The sequence below is a fragment of the Camelus bactrianus genome, chromosome 23, assembly GCF_048773025.1.
Source record: "Camelus bactrianus isolate YW-2024 breed Bactrian camel chromosome 23, ASM4877302v1, whole genome shotgun sequence".
Lineage (NCBI taxonomy): Eukaryota > Metazoa > Chordata > Mammalia > Artiodactyla > Camelidae > Camelus > Camelus bactrianus.
Window position 1 is genome coordinate 20,394,123 of NC_133561.1, and position 22,224 is coordinate 20,416,346.

At 35.8% G+C, this 22,224-nt stretch overlaps 1 protein-coding gene across 7 annotated transcripts in view; it reads left to right on the forward strand.

Annotated features, from left to right (window-relative positions):
* Positions 1 to 22,224, forward strand: part of AKT3 (AKT serine/threonine kinase 3) — a 207,801-nt gene that overhangs the window by 179,725 nt on the left and 5,852 nt on the right. For all 7 annotated transcript variants that reach the window (XM_074351770.1, XM_074351769.1, XM_045509444.2 and 4 more), the window contains 3 exons: positions 4,840 to 5,054; positions 11,045 to 11,132; positions 18,494 to 18,596. In XM_074351770.1, coding sequence (XP_074207871.1) covers positions 4,840 to 5,054; positions 11,045 to 11,132; positions 18,494 to 18,596 — 406 coding nt within the window. The remainder of the gene's footprint in view (positions 1 to 4,839; positions 5,055 to 11,044; positions 11,133 to 18,493; positions 18,597 to 22,224) is intronic.

Sequence of the window (22,224 nt, forward strand, 5' to 3'; positions counted from 1 at the left end):
ATTGTTTAAATACGAACAAAAATGGCATTTTTAGTTGTACGTTAATGTCTCTCAGCGTTTATAAGTAGCAGCGTTTACTTCCCTAGAGTTCTGTCAGCTCTTGAAGGAGCTATTTTTCACCTAAAGTTCTTTTCAATGTTATGCAGTCTTTTGGTTTTAACAATCAGAATATTTGCATTCAGTATTTTGGAATGATTCTAATTTAAGCACAAAGTTTAATTTTAAATTCTCTGAAACTTAAGAACATAGAGAAAACCAACCCTGACTGGAAACACTAGTGATTACTTGTAGTTACAGCAGCCGTTTTTACTTTGGTTACAGAGACCCAGTTTCTTAGAATCCCATAATGTCTGTTGCTTTAGGATAAAAAAGAAGTATAGAAATCTCTAGGAACTTATGTGTGAGTATAATTTAATCACCAGTATTGTATCCATTTAGCTTTTCTCTTATTCAAGAGCGTTGCATGTTCTAGCCAGAGAATGCTTTCAAAAGTACGATGTTAGCTGTGTGCAAGTACTTGTGTGTACATGCTAGAAGATAGCCATAAAGATTAGAAGTATATTAATTCAGAACAAATGGCACTTACAGTTTCAGTCTCTTTAGAATCATTATAGCTTTTGAAAACTGGATATAAAATATGTATTTATGAAGATAATACCAAGAAACCATGGAATTTGTAGTTCTTACAAAATATATAGTTCTCCTGAAGCTGCAATACATTTAGAATCTGAATTAGAAGATTTGTGGGTCTTTTTTTCTCAGCAAATTCCTGTGCTGTTAAGAATATGTAAAGGACTTCTGTAAATGATACATAAATATAAATGATAAATATATAAATATGTGTTTATATATAGAGCACACACATACTAGTTACCTGAAATATAAGGTTACAAGAAAAAAAAATTTTTTTTTGAATTAGCGGTAAATTGGTTCATCCAAGTTCGCAGTTTACTTTCACAATGTAGGTGTACAGACAGTTTGTTTAGATGTTTAATTTTTTCCCCATCTGTTCTGTCAGGATTATTGATTGAGCAGTAAGTCACTCCAGGGCACACATAGCCTCCTCATAACTGCTTGCCTTGGGTGCATTGTGTGGCCTGGGAACAAACTGAGGGAGGTGTTCCTTTAGCCTCCCAGTAAATCTTAATTGGTAAAAGAATATTGGAATGAATACACTTTTTCAAAGTGCCCATTAGCCAATTAGTATTTACACTGGAAACTTTAACTGATGATATGATTTAAAAATTTTAGTTTATTATGTAATGTCATTCTTTGAAATTAGCAACCAGTAAAGAGCTATTCATGGTGGGGTTTGTTTTTTTTAATCTCACCGGCTGTGACTTCCTTGAATCTTAGGTTTTATTACATCAAAAAGCAAAGCAACCTCTGACATCTGCTGGAAAAATTAAAACTGAGTCTTGTTTCCTAGGTTTTGTGCTCTGTCTGGGTGTTTATTGATGTGACCTCTCATCATTTTTTAAACATTTACATTCTTTTAGTGTCCCAAATCCCCATTTGTGGGGGGATTTACCTCCATTTGGTCATTTGTGTTAAATGTTGTTATAAAGTGAAGCTACATCTGTGGTTACACAGGACAGTAGGTATAGAAGAAAATACCAAATATCTGCGTTCATATTTAAACTTGATTTTAGTTAAAACATTACTAATATTGATTTAATGGAAAAGAGACTCTTTAGATTAATTCTTCAGGATAAGTCTTTAAGTGGATTGTGTCTCTAGGAAAAGGTTTTTGATCTGCATATATTTTCCAAATTTTAAGAAAAGTTGCATTATAATGGAGTTGAAATGTACTTTACCACTGTGGTACCTCTATGTTACCATTTATCCTACCCTTTGGATCAGCCCTTATGATAACCATGAAGTAAATTAGCCTTTTTGCTAAGGTTAAAAAAAAATCGTCAGAGGTAGCCAGAGGGAATTGCAACTCTTAGGTTAAAGAATGTAAATTTTATATGTTACTGTAATTTTAGAAAAAGAAGTGTTTCAAGTAAGGGAGAAAGATTATCTTTCAAAAATAATATAAAAGAAGGCTGTGGATTTTAATTTCATTCTGGAATTTCTAGAGTATTTCAAAGTATTGTATTTTGAAATAATCTAGATATAAGTAGAGAGAAAGGATGTTGTGTGAACAGTGGTAACATGTTTTAGAGTATATATCCACATGTAGAATATTATAATCACTTTTATTTTTAATTCTTGTGTATTCATCTTCCAGCTGTTTGGAGGTAGGAGTTGAACAGAAATCCTTCTTTTTAATTGACAGTGAAGACTCTTAGATAAATAGGTCTGGCTGAGTTGTTGGGATATTTTCTCTTCAACATTGCCTAAGTTTTACATGTCGGTAAGATAATATATTACATCAGAACAACAGTAACACAACAAACAGTTCTAATTGTAGCATTATGTATCATATATCAATTAAGGCTCGTATGTTTAGAAGCAAAACCACTAATTTTGAGAATCAGTGTTCATTTTACAAAGCTAAATGAAATATATTTTATTTTATCAAACAGATTTTTTTTATATTGCAGTTTTATTCTTTAGTTGCTTATTTCTCTTCAAAAATAAAACCTTTTTTTTATGTACTCACTTTCCCTTCTGGCTGCAAACCAGGTATTTAAACAAAAATAAAGGATTGCCAGTTTTGCCAGCTGGGGATGAGAACCCGGCTGGTGAAATGTGGGTTCAGGAGGCAGTTAATCCAGCTTTTATGCTTTTTATGGTTTTATGAAAAAAGAGGTTAAAAACCACATTTGGCTCTTTTTCGTGTGTGCCACTGTTTTGTTGGTGGTGTAGGAATGTAGTAAAAGATTACTTAGATTTAAAAAAAATTTTTTTTGTTATTAGGTAAAATCCTGTATCTAGCAGATAAAGATCCACAAACAGTACATTCTGCTAACTGGGCATGAGAAGGATTCAAAAGTCACTGGTATTTAAAGATTTTATATACAGGATTTCCTTTAAGTACACAAGTGGAATTCCTTCTGCTTCTTTATTTCTTGTTTTCTATATGTTCTCACATTACTCATTTGAAGCAGGTAGAGATTTTAAATATTTTTGGCTAAAGATGAAAACTAGAATTTATTGTTTTCCCAAAAATATCTAGCTTTGTTTGTCATGTACAAAAGATTTGTGGAAAAACATAAAAACTGGACTAGTGTTTATATCTTGCTAATGCAATTTCTAGTTGTCTTTAGCCACAAAACAATGATACAATTGAATTAGTACTAGGGATGTAACATACATGTTAAATATGATTAACACTGTTGTGTGTTATATATGAAAGTTGTTAAGAGAGCAAACCTTAAGAGTTCTCATCACAAGGGATAAATATTTTTTCTATTTCTTTAATTTTGTTTCTTTATGAGATGATGAATATTCATTAAAGTTATTGTGGTAGTCATGACATATGTAAGTTAAATCATTATGCTGTATACCTTAAACTTATATCGTGCTTTATGTCAACTGTGTCTCAGTAATGGAAGAAAAAAATCTTTTTGTACCGTTTTAAAACACTATGAATATATCTTTAGGTAACGTAGTTTTTGTGGGTTTTTTTGAAATTATATTCTCCATTTTTAGATATATCCTGTCTACCAAAGTGCCTTTCAAAGTGTGTATAGTAATCATAGTGGAGCTGTGAAAATTATCATGTGTGATACTATGAAATTATCGGTAAATTTTAAGTAAAAGTCACATGGCCGTAATCTTCAGCAATGTATTCATTTAATTAACTAAGAAAGTTTAGAATACTACTTTGTTCTTTATGAAATTCTCTCTCATATAATCAATTATAAGATTTTTTAATTGATAAGTTTCCAGTGTATGGTTTTCTTGATGTGTTTATCCCAAAGCTAAAAGGATTAGATAAAGTAAGCTTTAAGATTATTCAAATACAGTAACTTACAATAAAATATTGAAAGACCCAAATATATAAAGAAAATTCCATTGGATGAGGAACATATCTAGGTAAAATCAAATTTTTCCTAGAACAAATGGGTTTATCATATTTCAGTTTGAACAGGTTGCTCTAGCATAGCCTAACTGATACTCATATATTATTTCTTACTAAATTTATTTTGCATGTAATATGTTTTGGGAAATAAGTTTAAGGACAAATACCAAACAGATATGGAGTCCACGATTTTTATTGTTTGTGTTTAATAGAAATTTTTGTTGTGAGATACTAAAGCTTTGGATACTAAAGTTTATTCCAACCCAAACAATAGATCTTTATATTCACTTTGTTGACTAAATATTTCCTGAAAGAGTTTAAGCATGTAGGGGCTCCAAAAGTTTCATATTTATTTTCATGGTTGTCATGCCCTGGACTCTCCTCTGGTACATTGCATTTGTACCAGTGTTTGTTTCAGTGTTTGATTTGTATTAGTTCTTCTCAGTGCAAGAATGTGTTAGACACATTATATGTTCTGTAATCAGCACAGTTCAGCTCTAAGTTGTTACTTAAAGTGTTAGTGGAACCAGAATGAAAAATTAAGTAGGCCTAAAAGAAAATGTGCAAATATGCACATGGTCTTCATTTGATCTTTAGGATTCACTTATACTCATTTGTTTAGAATCTATTGCATGACCTTTTCTTGTACCCAATCATTTCAGGATATATATTGAACATTTCACATATTTGGTGTGATTTGTATCTTTTGTAGGTAGCTTCATAGTTTGAATGTCAAGATCTCAGGATAGCCTACCTAGGCTTTGAAAGTTGGGATTCACTTTTAGATAAAAATCTTATGTTTTAGGAATAATGCTGTAAAAGATAACGTGTAATAATTAATCTTTTGCTGGTTTCACTTTTAGGTGTTAGAAGATAATGACTATGGCCGAGCCGTGGATTGGTGGGGCCTTGGGGTTGTTATGTATGAAATGATGTGTGGGCGGTTGCCCTTCTACAACCAGGATCATGAGAAACTTTTTGAACTAATTCTAATGGAAGACATTAAATTTCCTCGAACACTCTCTTCAGATGCAAAATCATTGCTTTCAGGGCTCTTGATAAAGGATCCAAATAAACGGTAAGCCACAAATAACATGCAGTGAGTTACTGATGAATATGGTTAGAAAGTGTGATGTGGAAATTAATTCAAATATAACTAACTCCAAGAAGCAATGTATTTGGTATAGACATCTTCCCATGAGACACTGACTTATTTTTAACTGCATAATATGGAGCATTTAAAAATTTTCATCAATTCATTCCCAACTTGGAAGTTTTATACAGATTTTACCAAATAAGGATTTGGGGAATATTATGCACAGTTTCTTAATTGCCATGGTGCTTATTAGCATTGTGAGGATAGAAAGATCCCTTTTTTGCCTTTCACTCTGGGCTCTTATATTTCTACTGATTTACAATATGGAAAGAATAGGACCGTCTCTGTACTGTCCTCCCACACCAGCTGATCAACGTTAACATACCTAACTACCTTTTTTGTTTGTCGTTTGGAGATAATTCTTTTCCATGCCTGGCTGAAAGGATTAATGGCAAAAAACTCTTCACACACTTTTGTAGCTAGAACTGTGACCTGAAGAATCCTGCAGCTCTTTGCTTAATGAGCTATATTCTTTGCTCATGTTTATATAGTTATGTACACATACATTTTATAAGTCATGCATGAAATGACTGTCAATTTTAAAACATCCCTTAATATATGTGTTTGTGTATACATGTATATCTCCATCCTTCCATCTAGATATATATGCATATCAGTATTTCTCTGAAAATCTCTTAAATCCTAAGCATCTTAAAGATAGACCATTTCATGTATTGTTTAATCTTTTGTTAACACCTTACATAATTTTTTAATGTTCTATTTATGGTTGATGCTCAATATGTATTTGTTGTCAGACCAAATTAATAAGTGAAGGAATAAGTGAATCCTACAATGTGGGCTTTGTCTACCTTAGGAGATGGTTTCCATCACACACTTCTAGCTTTTAAATTTATGAGTAACATGATTTTATCTTTGGCAGAAATAAATGAACATAATAAAAGAAGTACCAGCTTTTTGCTTTGTGAAGAACCATTAAAAATGTGTTTCATAATCTTAGAAACTGAGATCTTACCTTATAAAATAGAAGTGATTTTGTTTTCTTTTTCAGAGCATTTGCACATCTCTTGTTTCCCTTACTTTTTCAGTAGCCTGTGGAGTAGACAGGATAGATATTTGCATTTCCATTTGATTGAGGGGAAAATGAAGCCCAGGGAGGGTTAAGTGACTTATCCTCGTTCTCACAGAAAATTCAGATGGAACAAGAATAGAAGTCACGTTTTCACATGCCTAGTTGGTATTTCTCTTGTATTTTCTTTTCAATGTACCACTTCTTAGTTCAGGTTTTGAAATGTGTGTCATTTGATGTGATTATTTCACAATTATTTTAACAAGTGGTACTTGGCTAGAGATAATCTTCAAACAGAACCAGAATTCCCATTTTATCTGCTTGACTTTTGGATCTAATATTTGCCTTAGATTTCAAGGGCAGACAGTTTTTAACCCTTCCACTTCTGACTCCTCCAGTTAACTTTGACAACCCTTTCCTTTGTGGCCCCCTCTGTAGGTGGCTGGTAGAACAAAATTGTACTTGGGGTTTTCATGCCATGTCTCATTCATTTTTAACTGTCATTTCCCACCCTTTACCTCCCCCAACCCCCCTAGAGATAGCACATAGTAGGTATTTAATAATTGTTGAATAAACATGAAGTATATTTCCAGCATGTTAGTGGCCTGGTATGTAGGACAACTCTTAAAAGTTTTGTCAACCCAGAAGTTGCAATTGTCTAAAGAGAAGACGTGATCTTTTTATTTACTGTTTCCTTGTAAGGTGGTTATGTCATGCCCCTCCACTGCTGCATTAAAATATTGGGAATGCAAGGATGAATAAGATGAATAATCTCTGCTCTGAATTTTCATAGAATAATGTGGGTTACAAAACATACATTCACAGATGCTCAGGTTAAACTGCATACAAATGCTATTGAAATGATTAGCTCTGTCTAGGGGATTGGAAAACATGAGCTGCCTCATGAAGGAGTTGGAATTTGCGGTGATGTTCATGCAGAGAATTTTACATGTAAAGAACACCTAGAATTGCAAATGAACATGACATTTGAGGAGTTTAGCAACTGAAGTGTAGAATATGAGTTGGGTAACACTGGGAGATGAAGCTCGTATGTGAGATTGTAAGGACTGTATGTTTCTTATTTAATCTTTATTCAGAAGGGAATGAGAAGCCACTGAATTGTTAAAAGTAAGGGATGGTATAATCAGATTTGTATTATGAAAAGATAACTCTGGCATCTTTGTCATGGAAGGATTAGAACAAGGAAGGGCCAGGGACAGGTAGGCAGAATAATTAAGAATGCATGTGGAATTGTCCAGATAAAGGATATGGTCCTTCCTGAGCAGTGGCCAAGGGCACTGAATAGAACTTTGTGAATGATTAAAGAGAAAGGGTGAGGAAGTGAAAGGAGTCAGAGATGTCTCTGAGGTTTCCAGCTTGGATGCCTAGTTTGGAGAATGGAGTATTATTAACAGAGAAGAAGTACAGGCAAAGGGGGAGGCTTGATGGTGTGGATGTGGATTCTAGCTTTGGCTATGCCGAGTCTGAGGTTTCTATAGAAAACCTAGATGGATATTTCAAGCAGGAAGCTGAAAATACTGCTGGTGCTTAATAGAAACACAGTGACTGAATATATGGATTTGGGTCTGTAGATACCTAGAAGGTAGCTGGAGCTATGAGAATAGTGGGAAGAGTAGAATATAAAGAGAAGGCAGCCTAGGACAGATGCTTGGGAAATGTCGAAATTTAAGAGGTAGAAAGAAGAGAAAGAGCCAACAAAGGATCCTGAAAAGTCTTTGGAAACATAATCAAAGATAGCACTATAGTATACCTCTTTATTATTCCTATTCAACTATTTTAAATACTTGCCTGAATTTTTCTGATATTCTTTACTGAATTGCTATCAGTTCTATCAAAGAGTCAGCTGTCATCTAGCTTTTACTTCTTATTCTTTATTACTTTATGATTACTCTGTTACTATCTCCTTTATCCTCCTATGCAAGATTTGTAGGAAAAGCGTGACCTCTCGTTGCATTCAGTAACACAAGGAAAATATGAATTCTGTGATGTTTCTAATAATGAAGAATCCATAGTAGCTGAGGATTTAGTCTGGCTTTCTGATCTGAGAGTTTGGTATTCTTAGACAAAAATATCTTAGTGCAAATCTTATTTTGATATTATTTTGAAGTCTTAAGTTGTATATTAGGGAGTCACTGACATTGAAATTTTTGACAGTTTCACACTTTGAGGAAGCTTGTGTTAAAGAATCTCTCCCAACTTCTAAAATGGCAGTCTAAGATTATATTCTTAGACTTTGTGTAGTATTCATGGCTGATACTTTAGTTTTATATATATTTGACAAATAGAGATTAAATGCTGGCTGTGTCCAAAGCCAAACTATTGCTAGAGAACTGAGGAGTGACATGAAAATGAATAACCAAAGTTGGATTAAAACCTTTTATTTACAAAATAATTAAGATACTCCACTCCAAATCCCACCTCACCCACCATCTCATATATAATTCAAAATGAAAACAATATTGAAATAAACAATAACATAAGTGAAAGAAAATACAATGAACGTCTGTTTTTTTTTTTCCTCATGCATACTACTTTGATGCATACTTTGAAATGTTAAATAATTCTTTTCAGAAACATGTGTTTTGGTGTTTCTGCTTTTCTGGCTCCCTAAGCACAAGCTTAAAATGCTTTTTGGATAATCCAGTACTGATCTCTCCCCTCAAAAGAATTTGCATTCTACCAGGGGAGAGACATACACAACTTGAAATAGAATGAAAAAGAGTGAGGCCAGGGAGTCCAGTGCTGAATGTTAACTAGATATGGAGTTGCCAGTCTAAAACTTTCAAATGTGAACATGGCTGTTATGATCTGACCCAATCTAAGAGTTCCCTATCAGGGCTGTGACTTACTCTGTGGATCTGGGATAGGAACCATGGATCATCACTGCAGATAATTAAGGTGTCAGCTACTTGTTTTATTTTCCGTTGACAGCGTGTCAGAGGATCCTGGATTCTTCCCAGTCATGTATTCCTTACACCCAGTAATAAGCAATATTCATTAGAATTGTATAATTGTTTGTTTTCTATGACCTATTTGTTTTTCTTCCTATCTGTTGGTGTGCTGGGAGTTGGCATGTACAAGCTTATAAAAGCCAGTTGTTAAATTTCAAGAATTTTGTGAGCTGGTTGTTTAATACAGTCATTATTAAAAATTAAATTATATAAACTTACAGTTAAATCAAGAACATTAAAATCAAAGGTAAAAAGTACTCAAAACTCATCACTCTTTAATAATGCTACGTTTACTATTATCTCTATTACTACTATTATTTTGCTTAAATATTTTGAGGGTAGAAATACTATATAATGTTTTGCCTCTGCACATCTCTTACTTCTTTGTTGAGTGACATGTTGATAACTTGAAACTGGCCGTGGTGGGAGTATTTACATCACCAAAATTGTCAAACACTGTAAGTCAGGGCTTCAATTATTTGCTCTGTTGATTGTTTAGACTTAAGAAAGTAATAGGGAAATGTTAATAATACAGTCTAAATTTTAAAGTTTGTTGTATCTGTATCCATTACATTATGAATAGCACAAAAATGAGGAACTATTCTTCCATTCTTCCTAAGCTATTAACCATTCAGTAAAGAAGTTACTCACATAACTGACAAGTGAAATTCTGAAATATGTCTGTTGCATCGCCTTCATCTTAGTCTTTACTGTGAACAAAATAGAGCTAGTGTTCATGTCAGAGCCACTCATCAGTCAGCTGGTGGCTTTGGAGCTCAGCAAAAATCAACAAAAGTTTTCTGTAAATATCAATAGTTAATTTACAACAAACAACGTTGTATATTTTATTACTCTTTATAAATTTTGTGCTTCACATTTTGTATCAGTAAAATTAATAAGTATGTAATATACATATATATTGTGTATGCATAATTTCCACCAGGGAGCTGGTTAAGCAATTATCAGCACACATCATTCCTAGCCATGAGTAAGATCAAGTGTAATTTGCTATATCAAATTCAGATTTAAATAGATTTCCTTTACTTTCTTTTCCTCATTCTTTCCCTGTCCTTTCTTTTTCTTCTCTCTTTTCCCTTTCCCTCTTACCTTACTTCCTTTTCTGTTTTTTTCTGTTTCTTTCATTCTTTCTTCATAGTGACTAGTATGCACTATCTGAAATTGAGGAAGCCAGAAAGTACCTGAATTTCATATTGTGTCACGTATCAGTTGAATAAGAGTACCTTCAAAGATGGGATGGGAGATATTTTTAAATTTTTAATTTATATTGAAACTTGCATAGAAAATTACATTGCAACGATATTTCATAGATTAATTATATCATTTCTAGAGAAGTTCATTTGAGATATGAAAATAGTCCATGAGTTTCTATCTGTTAGCAATGCTCTACAAATTGTTTTTTCTAACCAATTGTCTAGTCTTTTCAAAATTTATGTTAACAAGAGTGCATTTTGACTAGAGTTATTCTGAAATAAATTTGGTTTATAGAATTGACAGCAGCTACCATTTGCTGTGTTAGGTACTTACTTGCGTGATTTCTAACCCTTGCAGTAATCCACCAGGCTATTAGTATTATCCCCACTCTACAGATGAGAAAACTGAGATTAAGCAACTTTTTCACTGTCATACATCTCATAAATTCCAGAGCTGGTTGCCTGTTTCAGGTTGATCTTCAAAGCCTGTGCTCTTTTCAAATACCTGAAGCATTCTGAAGCTAGTTCTTACTAATAGCATAAAAGGGAAATTAGATCTTACAGCAAAAGCTTATTTTTATAGCTATTTTATCACAAGAACTATTTACACACAGAAAGTGACATTTCACAAAAGCTTTTTTGTTGTGCGTTAGGCTTATGTAAGTGTTTTATACTCATTTAATTTTATTTCCTTTCTTTCAGCCTTGGTGGAGGACCAGATGATGCAAAAGAAATTATGAGACACAGTTTCTTTTCTGGAGTAAACTGGCAAGATGTATATGATAAAAAGGTAAGTTACCTTTGTGGCATCGTGTTTATTTATTTTGGCTAAAATGAATTTACAGCAAGAAAATTTAACTGAATAAAATTTAATGATGTAATGATATTTTTCACTTTTACTGTCATTTAATTGAATATTAAACTTCTTACCACAAAATTGTATTGATAATTTTGACTCCCTAAATGCATTTTGAAATTTTATTCAATATGATCAATTAATTTTTCTCCTACTTTATCACAATAATTTGTTAGTTTGCTTCTCTTCATTTCCTTAATTCAGAGAAAGTAAAGACATTAATGTTACGTTATATTTCAGGAAAATTAGCTAGCAAAACAATCATAATTTTAAAAATTTGTGCCTTTCATTTTACAGGGAACTCTTGATATTTATTTATATAAGTCCTTATTTTAAGAGGAATTGAAAACAACTTAGTTTTAATACTTAACAAAGCAATGCATTTATTTGCCTTATTTGGAACTTCTCTGTTACTTGATATAGAACTTCAAGACCCACTAAATGGATACTAAAAATTATATAACTGTTTTGTCTGGTTAGTATTTCTTTTTAATACTACAATTTTTACTTAAGTTCAGAAACAGGAAGTTATTGTGTCTTTCAAATTTTTGTTTATTTGATCTTTACTACTTCAGATATTGTTAGTACAGTCATTGATTTTGATTTTTTGATTTTGGAATGCTCATATAAAAATTTTATTATGAATTTTATTTAATTCAGCATTTGCTTAGAATTTTTATGTAGTCATTTTTTGTGATTAGTCCTTTATTTCAATTTGTTCCAGTTTTCCATCTTTTTCTCTAAAACATATATCAGTGAGCAACATTTATGTAGTGTCTGTTTTGTGCCAAATATTCTTCTCTAGTAATCCCTAAAGTAAAGGTAAAATGCTCTCATATCAGTTATGAGAAGGTAAGACAAGTACTTCATTTTGTATTATGTTATGATAACAGGGAGTGGAGTGATTTTCTAAGCATTTCTTAAAACTAGGTGTTTAAAATAGTTGCACTATGTTAAGTTTACATCTCTTGAGTTTCTACCATGTATAAAGAAAGCGCTGACTCCTTCTCAAACCTTATGAGAATCATGTGACCATTTTTAAATGTGCTCAGCGTTTATTAACTACATGTAGACAATTATGCATCCACTTTATAACACTGATGATAATCTTTATGAGTTGTATCCATATATAGCCCCTTAGGAGCTATGTACTTATGAGCTATGAAATTTATCATGTAAGTATATTATAAAAGAATTTGAAAAAGAAGTCTGAAAAATACCAAGATCTTGTTATGTCTCCAAGAAATAATACATGAACAGAGGTTTTCTTTGATGTACAAAGTTATAAGCCACAACCAAATAGTCCTTTGATACATCCTGTCCAAGGAGGACTCCACCAACAGCAGCAACAGAATACGACAGAAAGAAACACTTCTTTAAGAGACACTGTGGAGCACCAGTGGAGCACTGCTCACTTAACAAAGAGGCAAAGCATGGACTTTCTTCAGTCCTATTAGGAGAGTAGAATATGCTACAAAGATTTCCTCATCAGTGTTTGGCTCTTAAATTGTAGTTTGGCATCACCAGGAGATTTCAAAGCAAGTAACATTACACTGATGAGGAGGATCATTTCACCGTAAAAAAGGGATCCATTCATCAAGAGGGCATGACAGTCTTAATCATTTTGTATCTAATAACAAAACGTAAGCCAAAACTAATAGAACTGCAGGGAAAAATAGACTGTAGTTGAACATTGCAGTACTATCTTCAAATAATTATTAGAAGTAGAGGGGAAAACATTAAGGTTGTAGAAGACTGTAGCAGTACTGTCAACCAGCTTAATCTAATTGACCTTCATAGAACAACACCCAACAACAGAACACTCATTCTTTTCAAGGTCACATAGAACATTTACCATTATATACCAGATTTGGGCAAAACAACTCTATAAATCTAAAAGGATCCATATAACTTACAGCATGTTCTCTTTGAATGAAAGAGAATGAAATTAGAAATCAAAACAGAAAGATACATGGAAAGTCTCCAAGTATTTGGGAACTAAATACAACTTAAGATAATCCATGGATCAAAGAAGAAGTCAAAAGGGAAACTAGGAAGTATTTTGAACTGACTGAAAATGGAAACAAAATATGTTTAGGTATGGGATACAACTAACAAAATAGTTAAAGGGAAAGGTACCAAAAAAGAGGGTCTAAGATCAGTGATCTTATCTTCCATCTTAAGAAAAAGAATTAGAAAAAGAACAAATTAAACCCAATGTAAGCAGAAGAAAGGAAATAATGAAGTTTGGAACAACAGTCAATGAAGTAGAAAACAGAAAAGCAGCAGATAAAATTGATGAAAGGAAAAGCTTTCAAGCAATCAAGATTAATTTCTAATCAAACTGAACAGAAAAACAAGAAGACAAATTATTAGTATCATGACTGAGAGGGGTGACTTTGCTACAGATTTTGTGGTTATTAAATGGATCTTAAGGAAATATTTTGAAAAAAATAGTCAAATTCAACAATTTTGCTGAAATGGACAAATTCCTTGAAAGACACAAATTGCCAGAAGAAATAAATATCATAAATAACCTTATGTGTTAAAGAAATTATATTTCTAAATAAAATCCTCACAAGGTAAATTCCAGATCCATATGGCTTCACTGAATTCTGCTGAACATCTAAGCAAGATATAGTTTCAGTTCTATCCAAATTCTTTCAGAAAATTGAAGATGAGGGAATATTTCCCAATTCAGTCTGTGAAGCTAGCTTAACCTGATGCCAGAAAAGGCAAAGATAGTTTAAAAAAACTATAAACAAATTTATTCAATGAGCGTGTATGTAAAAAATAGTTAATATAATTTTAGTAAAATCAAGAAAAGATTTTTAAAAATAGCACATCATTACCACGTGGGGTTTATTCCAGGAATACAAGGTTGGCTTAAAATTAAAGTAATCATTATAATTTATCATATGATACGTGATTATCGCAATGGATGCAGGAAAAGACGCATTCAAGAAAAACTCAACATCCTTTTCTGATATAAGCAAAAGCAATCAAACAAAAATACTTCTAGTAAACCTAGAATAGGAAACTTTTTTAAGCTGATAAAGAATATCTGGGGAAAAACTGTTCAATATCTTAATGGAGAAAGGCTGAATGGTTTCGCAAGGCAAAGATGTTCACTCTATTCAACATTGTACTGGAAGTTCTGGCCAGTGCAGTAAGGCAAAAAAAAAGAAATAAAATGCACATATTTTGGAGAGAAAAAAATAAATCTGTCTATTCATGGACAACATGATGACATATGTAGAAAATCATATGGAATATACAAAAAAGATACTGAAGTTTAATCCATAGGTTTGCTTGATACAAGATAAATATATAGAAGCAGGTTACAAAAAGAACTTTAATTTTATACAGCAGCAACAGTGTAAAGTGGAAAGTAATAAAAATATGTATGATAGTAACAGAAATGTAAAGTACTTAGGGATACTTTTGACAGAATATTTGAAAGGCCTTTATACTGAAAACTAAAAAAACATTATTGAGAGAAGTTAAAAGACAACCTAAAGCAATGGAGAGATATACTGTGTTCATGATTTAGAAGACTCAGTATTTTTAAGATGTAAGTTCTCTGAAAATTGATACAGAAATTCAACACAACTCTAATCAAGATCCCAGTAGGCTATTTTGTAGAAATTGTTAGGTTGATTCTAAAATTCGTATGAAATACAGAAGACTTGAAAGAGCTAGAATAACTTGGCAAAAAATGAAATTGTAGGACCTACCTACTGACTTCAAGAATTGTCAAGTCACAGTAATCAAAACAGATTGTTACAGACGTCACAGATTTTTATTTACCATTAAGGGAGGCAAAGAGATCAATGCAACACAGTAGGTGATTTGGAAATAGACTCACATATGTGTAGTTAATTGACTTTCAATAGAAGTGCAGAGATAGTTCAGCAGTGGTGCTGAAACAACTGGACATGCATATTTTTAAAAAAAAGATTTTGCAACATATATAAAATTAACTCAAAATGGATTGTGGACCTAAATGCAAAGCCTTCTAGAAGAAAATACAGGAGAAAATCATTGTGGTATTAGGTTACTTAGAGATTTCTTTGATAAAGGCAAAGCATGATCAATAGAGAGAAATTGATAAATCAGACTTTGTCAAAATTGAGAATGTCTGTTCTTCAAAAGACACTGTTAAGAAAATGAAGGGAATAGCTACAAACTGGAAGAATATTTGCAAATTGCAAATTTGACAAAGTACATGCATGCAAAGGGTATAAAGAGCTCTCTAAACCTAATGGGAAGAAAAAATGGGCAAATATTTGAAGAGACCTTTTGTCAAAGAAGAAGTAAACTCATGAAAAAGATCATTGTTCATTGGAGAAATATAAATTAAAACCATAGCAAAATGCCACCATAAATACTAGAAATATCTAACATTGGAAAGACTGACCAAGCCAACATTGCAAAGTTTTGCAGTAACTAGAACTCTTCTGTACTGTTGGTAATGCACAGTGATGCAACTGCTTTGGGGAACAGTTTGGCAGTTTGTTAAACAGTTAAATGTACATCTGCCATATGACCCAGCCATTCTACCCTTTGTATAAATAAATTAGTTAAATATTTTTCTATGTAAGAATTTGGGCATAAAGATTACTAGCAGCCTCATTTGTTACAGCCCCAAACTAGAAGCAACCCAGAATCCATCAACAGGTGATTATACAAATTGTGGTACATCTGTGTGATGGAATCTACCCAGTAGTAGAATGGATGAGTAAAATGGATACATTCAGTGACGTGGATAAATGTCACGATAATCATCGTAAGTGAAAGAAACTAGACAAAAAATGTATACTAAACAGTTCCAATTACATAAAAGTCTAGAAAATGCAACAACAAGTCATTTGTAGCAGAAAGCATGTTAGCCATTGCCTGCGGGGGGCTGGGAGAGAGGACAGGGTACTCAGGGTTATAGAAAACGTTTACAAGTGGTGGAGGTGTTCCCCACCTTGACGGCGGTGCTAGTTTCATGTGTGTGTACATACGTCAAAGCTTATCCAGTTGTACGCTCTTGTAAGATACATGTGCAGTTCACTGTGTGTCAGCCACACCTCAGTACAACTGTTCTTTAAAAGTACTTGCCCTCGTGGAACTTACATTTTTGGGGAAAGGAGGTACAATGGTGATGAAAATAAATAGATTTGTGTGTGTGTGTATAAGAGTGTGTGTGTCAGATGTTGAAAAGTCTTTTGAAGAAAAGATAAGGCAGTGTGAGGACAGAAAGTGATGGGGAAGGCAGCTATTTGAGAGAGGACGTCAGGTGAGTGCAGTACCGTGAGATTTACAGAAACTAGTTTAAGGTCCCTGTAATCTTTTGAGAACTGTTTAAAGATCTGTTAAGTTTTTCTTAAGTTTCAAGTGACCATTCTCTCTGTCATCTAAAAGAATAACAGCTTTCCCCAAACTTAAAAGAAGATTTAAGTTTTTGCCATTAGAAGGAAGCAGGTGGGCAGAGGTAAGCAAAAAGCCTACTCCACATGCCCAGAAGAAGCCATTTCTGCTTGAAGAATTTCTTGTGGTTAATATTTGATTGGAAGAATATAAGACCTATTTTTTGAACATTTGTAGACTAGTGAATCAGAAGGAAAGTCACAAACAGAATCCCTGTCTCCCAGGTGCCTGCCAGGTAGAGGCAGTTATCCCTCAGTTTTCTACAAGGAAGACCAAAAATTCCCCAGGCTCTGTCATCTCTGGTGTGCTCGTGTGCACGTCTGTGGTGCTGGTGAGGAACTTTAGAAGTCCTTGCCCTCGTGTAACTTGTTTTATTGGGAAGAAGGTGTAATGGTGATGTGTGTGTGTATGTGTCAGATGTTGAAAAGTCTTTTCAGGAAAAAATAAAGCAATGTGAGAATGCACTTGTGTCTGAGTGAAAGAGGGGCGATTCCCGTCAGTGAAGTGAACTGCTTGTTTGTGTCCAGTCATCCTCAGAGCAGCCGGAAACAAGTTCTGGCACCTTAGCAGCCATTACAGCTGATCAGGGGAACCTGAATTTAGTCAGTCCCCGAAAGAGTATTGCTAGTAATAGAGACTAGGATAGCTGTGTGTTGGGGGCATAGAGAAAAAAAAAATGTTAAAAATAAGTAAGTTTAAAATGCTTTCTAACATGTGCCATAAACGGAAATGTGGTCCTTTATTTTGAAAACATGCTTTTAATTCTGCTCATTCCTTGGTTTTTTAAAACACTGTCTGTCTACAGAATAATTAAAAATTTTTGCTCATTATTTAGCGTAAATTTGGTAAGAGTGGAAAATGCATTGATCTAAAGCCAGTTGTGTATTTGTTTCTGTAAAGTTTAATATAATTAGTATAAAATATACTAATTTCTGTTGTTCCGTTTTCCTCATGGGAATTTTTTTCTAAAAACAGCCTCCCTTGTTCTGAATGGCACTCATTAGAGCATGTACTCTGACTCCAGGCCTTGGGCCTGGGCTTCCTATGTTAAAAAGAAACTTGAGGGCTCTACCTGTGAGGCTGGAGCCCTGAGCAGCAGGAGCCCCCTCCTGGCTCCAGCCCCCTCCCAGCCAGTGGAGGCGGCAGAGGCAAAGATTCCCAGGGCTCTGGCTTCTGTCACCTTCAGCTGCGTGTAAGGCCTTCCCCCATCATGCCTGCTGCTGGCCGGAGGCAAATGAGTGTGTCATCCCTAAAGCAGTTAATCTTTTGGGTCATGGTTCCCTTTGAGGAACTGATAAAAACTATGGGCAAAACATTTGCACATAGCTTCAGGGGCTGCTGTGAACCCCTGTTCCACAGTGGGGGCAGACACTAATGCCCAGCTCAGGTCGGCAGAGTTACAGGCCTTTGCTAAGTGCAGAGGCAGCACACTCTCTGTGACCTAGGGGATAACTGTGTTCCTGAGCTGCGTTTAATAATAACCTGTTCAGCCGGGTACCGGGAGAGGTAGAGGAGAGCCAGCAAGCTTGTGCTTTCGCTGACTAGGAAGAGCCTGCATTTGGTTGCAGCAGTCTGCATCCGTGTGGTTTTGTATGTACGTTACTAGGAGAAAATATTAGGACAGACTTTTCAATATCCTCTTCCCACCCTGTTCTTTGGTTTTCATTCATTCTATTTCACATAATCCCTCCAACTTTTATATAGAACAACCAAGTGCTGTGTTGAGACTTGACTGGGAAGCCAGACACCACATCTGCCTTACACAGGGATGAGCAGTCTGGTCTCCTGGACTGTTCCTTTAGTATTTGCTCACATTTTATCGAAGAGAAGACTTTTCCTACACTGAAGTATGTTAACAGTACTCTTTCTTCTTACAGCTTGTACCTCCTTTTAAACCTCAAGTAACATCAGAGACAGACACCAGATATTTTGATGAAGAATTTACAGCTCAGACTATTACAATAACACCACCAGAAAAATGTAAGTAAATCTAGAAGGCAATTGATAGGATTCTAATATAATTGAAGAAAACGGTCGCTTTTTTAATTGGATATTTTCAACATTAAATTCCACAGTGACTTATTCCATTCAAGAATAGGGGATTCTCAATGTGGAAAGACAGGCAGCTAAGGGAAAAGTTTTTTGAGTAAAAAAAATTATACATGGAAAAATTGTAGACTTAAGAATTATAGACTAATTAGCCCTTTCTGGCTGGTCTCCAGGAGATTGTTTTGACAACAGCTGAAAGGATTCTGAAATAGGGACTCCCCCACTGCTCATTCAGGCATCACCTTCAGAATTTTGCCAGTTCTCATCTCCTGTGGACTTAGTAGTTTTTAAATTCACCTTAAATTGTCACTCTTTTTTACTTGGTTTTATCTCAAGCAGTCATTTCTGTGAAGACATAATGTAGTTTGCTAGTAATTTTTGATATTAGAAATTAAATTCCGTATCTGTTAAAACTGATGCATTCATGCATCCCACGTGCACTGTGTGTGTGCCCCTCACTTTGAATAAATACCCTTCCCTCTAAGGAAAGCAAATGTGATCAAATATAATTTATAAACATTCTCTTATGCTGACAAAGATCTGTATCATCAGTAGTGTAGGAATGTGGATCAAATTGTGTTTCAGGGACAAATTTGGATAGGTAAAAGATTTCTTCAAGTCGCACATCTTTTGACTCACACAATAACATCATATTCGTCGTTTTTTTTTTTTTTCTTTATATCCTTTTCTACATTTCTTCCCCTTTCTTTCCTTTTTAAAAGGCAGGTTAGTTGATAATGCTGATTTACACTGCGTGTCCATGAGCGGGAAGATTGCAGTGAAGTCCTGTTCCAACTCTGGACGTAGTGAATCGATTACAGCCTTGAAAGGCAAATGAGGAGTCATCTAGGCCAAGAGTCTTTAATCTGGGGCCTGACAGCAAGAGGGACTGAAATGAAAAATACAATTATGTGTGCATATGCTCACTTTTTTTGGACTTAAAAGAAGTTAAAAGCCTCTTAACTTTCATTTTATAAGGGAAGAAATTAAAACCCAGAGAGAAGTGAGCTCCCCGGTCCCACAGTTAGTGTTAGCCATAGTCCGGAGCAGGAATCATCGCAGGGCCTGTGCCCAGGTTATGCTGTGAAATGGCAGTATGTTGAGGTGCCACTCATGGTATGTCACCAGTGGTGGGCAAAAGGTTTCATTGCTAGAGCCAGAGTCTCTGAGAGTTGAAGATGATGCTAGGAGCCTGTGGAGTTGTCGGCAGGTAGCTAAGGGGGAGCAGTGGGCACAACCTTGGCACGGTCTCCCGGCCCAGCGTGAGCTGCTGGAAATTCTGGGCAACACCAGTGAGTTGTTGGATTGGCCTAGGGGTACTTCCCGCCCTAGAGCAGGGCCTCATCATTTGGATACAATCTTATTTGTAATTAGCCCACGTCATTCCCCTGCTTAAAACCTTCCAGTGGGTCCACTGCACACTAAGTCCAAACTCCTCGCCCCGGCTATGCAGCAGTGTCTGATCTGAGTCACGTCCTCTCTGACCTTGTCCTGTCCCATCTCCACGGTCCCTGGGCTCCCACCCCACCTGAACACACCTTGCTTCACTCTGCTTTGGAACTTGTGTTTACCGTTCTCTGCACCTGGAATGCTCTTTTTCCTAGATATTGCATGGAGAATTCTTAATTGTCCTTCAGATCTCTTTAAATGTCACTTTCTCAGAGTGATGATTGATGTCACTTTCTCAGAGAGCTCTCTTTAGCCACTTAACTTAAAAAATAGTGCAGCCCATCAGACACCATCCCTCCACTCCTTAATTCTGTACACTAACAACTTTACTTGCTAATATTCTTCTGGTTAATTAGTTTGTTTCTTTGTTTACTGTCTGTTTTTCCAGCGAGGAGGCAGTAGCTTGGAGAAGAATGATTTGGTTTGTCTTACTCACCACTAGCCCCAGCTCCGAATTAGGTACCTGGCCCCGTGTATGTATTCAGTGAGTTCAGTGAATACATGTTAACTGGACGGAGATTTTGGTGAGGCCTGGTAGTTTCAGCGCCAGAGGAGGCCCAGCTCTCTCCAGACAGTGCTGTCACCGATCGCTGCCCAGAATTTGTGTTCGGCGCCCCTCCTCACAGGGAGCATGGGAGGGCCAGGTCCTAGCATGTCTCTGGCTCACAGCCTCTCTGAGACACTCCTGTTTGTTAAACAGAGCTTTTGGAGTTTGTGAACTGTAGTTTTTAGAACAACTAAATGTGTTATACTGGAATCCATAGAGATAGGTAGGCTCTGTAAATGCAAAGCCCTGAGGACATACTTTACTCCAAATAGTTAAAAGTAAAATCCCAGTGTGGAAGAGTGATGGGGTTGAAAAAGCCCTGGGCTCAGACCCCACTTTGTGTCCCGACTCTGTGCCTTGCTAGCTCTGGAAGGTGGCGAGTCACTTTGCCCTCTGGAAGAGGGGGGTGCGGGCCGATCATCTCTGGGAGCCCCATCTTTCCTCTGCCTGTGCCTGAGAAGCCGTCTCTTTAGGAAAGGCATCCAGAGTTCCGTAGGTTTGAATAACCCTATTTTTCTAATTGTATTTAAGAACCAAGTTAACCAATCCATAGTGCTTTTTGTTCTGTGACCCACTGCCTGAAGATGGTAGGCCCAATACAATAAATACCTAGTGGAAGGGAGTGGGCAGGGACAGAGGGTGTGGGGGTGGGGCTCCTACCAGGGCGCTGCGAGTGGGAGTGGCCCTGCCCTGATGCTGGTCGAGAAACGTGCTTCCTGTGGCGCCACCTGTGACTGACCAGGACATACACAGTCAGGGCCTGAGGACGCTGTGGACCTGCCATCATACTTCGCAGTTCAGGGTCTCTTGAGAGAGAAATCAGGAGAAAGCTCAGCGGGGTGAGCTGCGGCCAAGCGTAGGCACCAGCAGCCTGTCCTCTGCGGCTCAGGCCAGCGCAGCTCTCAGCACCAGGCCGCGGGCTGGGCTCTTGCTGCAGGGAGAGGCCTCAGCGGTTGTGGACTGCAGCACCTGGGCTCTCCTGGGCACCAGGGCGGCGTTTTCACTTGGGTGGTCCCTGGATGTAGATTTCCCTAAAGATGCAGATGAAAGAAGCCACAAAACCCAGAACTGTGATTACATTTAACATGATCTTTTCTTCTTGCAACTTTGAATGGCGTTGCTGGTGAGAAACCACTGCAGCTCTCTCGCTGCTAAAGGAGAGGTTTTGTTCATAAAAGCCCACAGTAGGACCATTATGTTAGCGATGGTCTTCCCACTTGCCTCCTTGCTTTTATAAAACAAAATGGAGTTATTTTTTAGAACAAATCAGCAGTTAGAAAGGCACATGTTCCTTTTTTACAAACAGCTGCAGTAACATGCCAGATTGTCCTCACTGGTGTTAATTAATTGAACAGATTTTGGAATGTGTCGTCTTGCATTATATCCATTAATGGTACTCTGCCTTCCTCTTAGAGAAAAAGAGGATTTCTCTGCTTTCCTAGTAGCTTTTGCTGCCATATAATTACATCTGTTAAATGTTCTAAAAATTAGGCAACTGATGCTGCCTGGATCCAGGGATTCAGATGTACAATGCAGTTGATCATCTAGTTTTCTCTTTCCAGA